Source organism: Pinus tabuliformis, chromosome 5_2 (genome assembly GCF_031772625.1).
Source record: "Pinus tabuliformis cultivar Carrire ecotype Pingquan chromosome 5_2, CPIR1, whole genome shotgun sequence".
In the NCBI taxonomy this organism is placed as follows: Eukaryota; Viridiplantae; Streptophyta; class Pinopsida; order Pinales; family Pinaceae; genus Pinus; species Pinus tabuliformis.
In genome coordinates this window covers 186,073,984-186,077,570 of record NC_142306.1, presented here as the reverse complement: position 1 = coordinate 186,077,570, position 3,587 = coordinate 186,073,984, and the positions used below count along the sequence as shown (strand labels likewise).

Genomic DNA, 3,587 nt, shown 5'->3' with positions numbered 1-3,587 from the left:
GAAGGGATAAAAATGAATAAAAGGAAGAAAGGAAAAGTGGATTATTTCTCTAACTATACAAACCCTTAGGTATTCTTATTAGGTTTTTTCTATTTTGCACAGTTATGAAAATTTTAAATCACTGTGAAAGGATCCGGTAATCTTTATTTCTGAATACATGGGAGTCATATATCTACCAAATGTAATTTTATAACATTATCAGTTTTTTTTGGAGAAAAGAAAATGACAGCGCCCATGATTCGGGATAGAGTAGAAGTTATACATTAAACAGAATAGCAGAAGTAGTGGGACAAATATATTGATGTGACATTTTCTTTCACATAACTAGCTTTGGCTATATGTATTGTCTACAAACGAACTTTTACAGACACACTGATAATCTTATGAACACCGACAACTGGCCTTTAAAACAGGACTTACAGGCCGGACAAGCATATAATCTGCATTTTTCCTAGTATCTTCAACTCTGGATTCCTCCCCTTCCTCTTCTTCTTCATGTGAATGAAGCTTTTGGTTGTAGACAGTATTATATGAACAGGCTGTTTCCTCTGACACCATGTGAGTCTGAAGCCATGGATTTATAGTTATGCGACTAGGTATAGGCTTCAGAGGTGCAGTATGTATGCTTCTCATCTCCCAATATCTCTCAATCTCTTCAGCTTTTCGACCAGGAAGGCGCCCAGCAATCAATGACCACCTGCACAAACCCAATGTTTGAGTATAAAAAAAAGTTATTCTAATAATCGCTTTGAATGCATCCCAATAAACTGTCCTGGTTACCTGTTGCCCACGAGCTTATACATTCTGATAATAAGTTCTTCTTCCTCTTCAGTAATGCCACAAACCCACCCGAAATTCCTTCTCTCTGATATGCATAAGAAGTGGAATATTAAAGTCTCTGTCCTCTGATAAATAATGGTTATAATCATAAAACAAACGATCATGTTTATTATACATGTATCGTTGAAACATGTTCTGACTATACCTTTAGAGATAAGCCGATCTCGGGCTGTAAAGTTTCTGTTGCAGCGCTGAGCCGATACGTCATCCATATTTCTGCTCAGAACTGTTACCGCCACCATCTATCAGTGAAAAGCAAATTTATCAGAAAAAGGTAGCCTCTCAGAAAGCTAAAATGCAGTGATGTTCTACGGGCTTGAGACACCGCTTTAAAAAAGATTGAGGCAGGGCAGGGCAGCAGTCAACCATAAGACCGTGACAGGCTATGAATGGTTGGTCGCTTCAACGTCCTTCACGTTCTTGGAAGGTGAAAGGTGAAAGGGTCCATCATACTATTTTCGTCGCCCCATTGTACATTAGAAACACTAGGTATTGAAATTATGAGCATCCATAACCTAATTTTAAACATTGGAATGAGCACTGTGACATGATGCATTGTGCTTCGGGACCATGCGTACTCTGAGAGCGTGACTACGCGTACTTTGAGAGCTGGAGCATCGTTGGAATCTCCACACACTTGAATTGAATTTATTTGCCATCGGTAACATGCGTAAGAGGTGGAATTTATCAAATTGGGAAGGACATTCATTCATTCATTCATAATTTCGTGGAAGAGTATGGAAAACTTTGAATTAATTATTTTCTCATGGTTTGAATACAATTAGGTGGTTCAAGGAAACTTTGGGGTAGGTGATGTAATTGGGCTATTTTTCAATCGTGGAAGAGTATGGAAAACTTTGAATTAATTATTTTCTCATGGTTTGAATGCAATTAAGTGGTTAAAGGAAACTTTGGGGTAGGTGATGTAATTGGGCTATTTTTCAAGTGTGTGGCTATATGGTCGTTGTTTTCTTTAAATGGTTTGGAGGAGACGGTTTGGTCGTTTGGTTGGTACGGTTATTTATATATATATATATATAATATTTATAATATTATATTATATTATATTATATTTCTAAAAATAAAAGGTAGAGTTAGAGGGTAATGGAGGTTTGTTACACAATTTGGATTTAAAGATGGTTTAGATTTTAAGAGTTATTGAATGGATTTTTATATTGTGGAAATAAGTTAGGAAACATTAAAAGTTTGAGTTGTAATTAGAATCATAGTTACCAACCAAAGCCACCAAGTCATAGCTAGATTCAATGTCAAAGTTCTAGAGTCATATTCTAGAGAAGTAGATAGAGAGTACATAGATCTTGTTTGGTTTCTTTCAAGTTTTTGGAGACCAAATAGCCTCTCAATGGGTAGGTGTGATCCAAAATGGATTTGAACCAATGAAGGGTTATACTTGCAATCTAATTCAACAATTAATGAAGGTTAAACAAATTATGTAAAACAATGAAATGCAAAAGTGGAATAAGACAAAAACAAGAAGAAAACAATGAATGATTAAAAATAGAAAAATAAAATATAAGAGAAGATTAAGGAATTTGGGAAATGAGAGTTATGACTGTTGGGCTTCTCACTACCCCCAAGCTCTCCTTGTTTCTTCCTTTATTTTCATTCGTAAATGGTCTTTCTAGATAAAATAGGAAGAGGCATAGAAAGCTAGGAAGGCATTGCAAGCAAAGATTGTTATAATGAAACACTAATCCCTCATCCAAATATAGTTTTCTCATTTGGGTTTCAAGGTAAAAATATCTATATACAGATTGTGTTTGATTTTATTGTTTCACATATTCTATTTGCGAGATTATCGCTATTTTTTCATATGTTTAACTGGCCATTTTTTAACCTATTAATGGGTTAGCACGATGAGGCCCATATAGCTCAAAATAAAAAATATTTTCTTATATTGTATGGATTCCCATAGTTCTAGAATGTCCACCATCCAATTCCCTTTAGATTCTAAAATTAATGGCTAATATTATTGAACCATTGCAATAAGCTAATTGGGTCTAAATCTAGTTATTCGTTTTCCTTGATTTGTTATTATTGGATACAACTAGCCAATAAATTGAGTTGACTCTTCCATGGTATGGTGTCCTTGGCAACTAGTTGAACCGACATGTAGGATAGTGTGCTCACACTAGTAGCTAGAAAGGAGCATCACTATTTCTTATGGGGTTGTATGCACCATATGCACATTTGACTAGCATATGAATAATTTTATGGATTATTGATGTTATTTGAATCTTTAAAAAGTGATTTTAGCTTGTAGGAAAAGTTTTCCTTCATTTAAGAAGAATGCATATGGCCTCTTAGCTTCACTCATGGTGCTACTATCTCAAGGATTGATTGCAAACTAGTTTAAAGAATGCTAAATCTCTATTAACGTATTGTTCATCTATTTTTGGTTGTTATAAAAAGTGCAATAATAAATATGCTATTGTTCACCTTTAGACAATGCACACTTCTTTCCAAATTCAATGTGTTTATCCAAGAGGCATTTGGAGCTTCAACCATCTTCAAAACAAATGATTTACAAGCTTGGAAAATTCTAGAAAAGTTTCACACAATTTTGGGTTTGCTATTGAAGATGTTTGTTGTTATATATTAATTTTGAGCTTCATTTAAGTAGAGAAATACTCAACCTTTGTATTTTAATTTTTTTTGAGCCTAAGAATAACCTCATTAAATGAAGTGATTAATTTAAAAATGAAAAAGTAGTTGGTCATCATACC

General features: G+C 34.3%; 1 protein-coding gene across 1 annotated transcript; it reads right to left on the bottom strand.

Moving 5' to 3' along the window:
- Positions 1 to 238: 238 nt before the first annotated feature.
- LOC149158178 (uncharacterized) lies at positions 239 to 1,353 on the bottom strand. Its single transcript, XM_089437715.1, has 3 exons — positions 986 to 1,353; positions 781 to 865; positions 239 to 697 (listed from the first exon to the last, which is right to left on the bottom strand). Exons 1-3 carry the CDS (start codon positions 1,080 to 1,082, stop codon positions 382 to 384), a joined length of 498 nt encoding a protein of 165 aa, XP_089293841.1. The 5' UTR covers positions 1,083 to 1,353; the 3' UTR covers positions 239 to 381.
- Between the last annotated feature and the right edge of the window lie 2,234 nt (positions 1,354 to 3,587).

What these genes read in the sequence shown, in the direction of transcription:
- LOC149158178 (XM_089437715.1), bottom strand. Translation starts at nt 1,082, where the DNA reads ATGGTGGCGGTAACAGTTCTGAGCAGAAATATGGATGACGTATCGGCT. An exon ending in AGATCGGCTTATCTCTAAAG is followed by an intron (nt 866 to 985) that starts GTATAGTCAGAA and finishes TATGCATATCAG; the next exon opens with AGAGAAGGAATTTCGGGTGG. An exon ending in TATAAGCTCGTGGGCAACAG is followed by an intron (nt 698 to 780) that starts GTAACCAGGACA and finishes GGGTTTGTGCAG; the next exon opens with GTGGTCATTGATTGCTGGGC.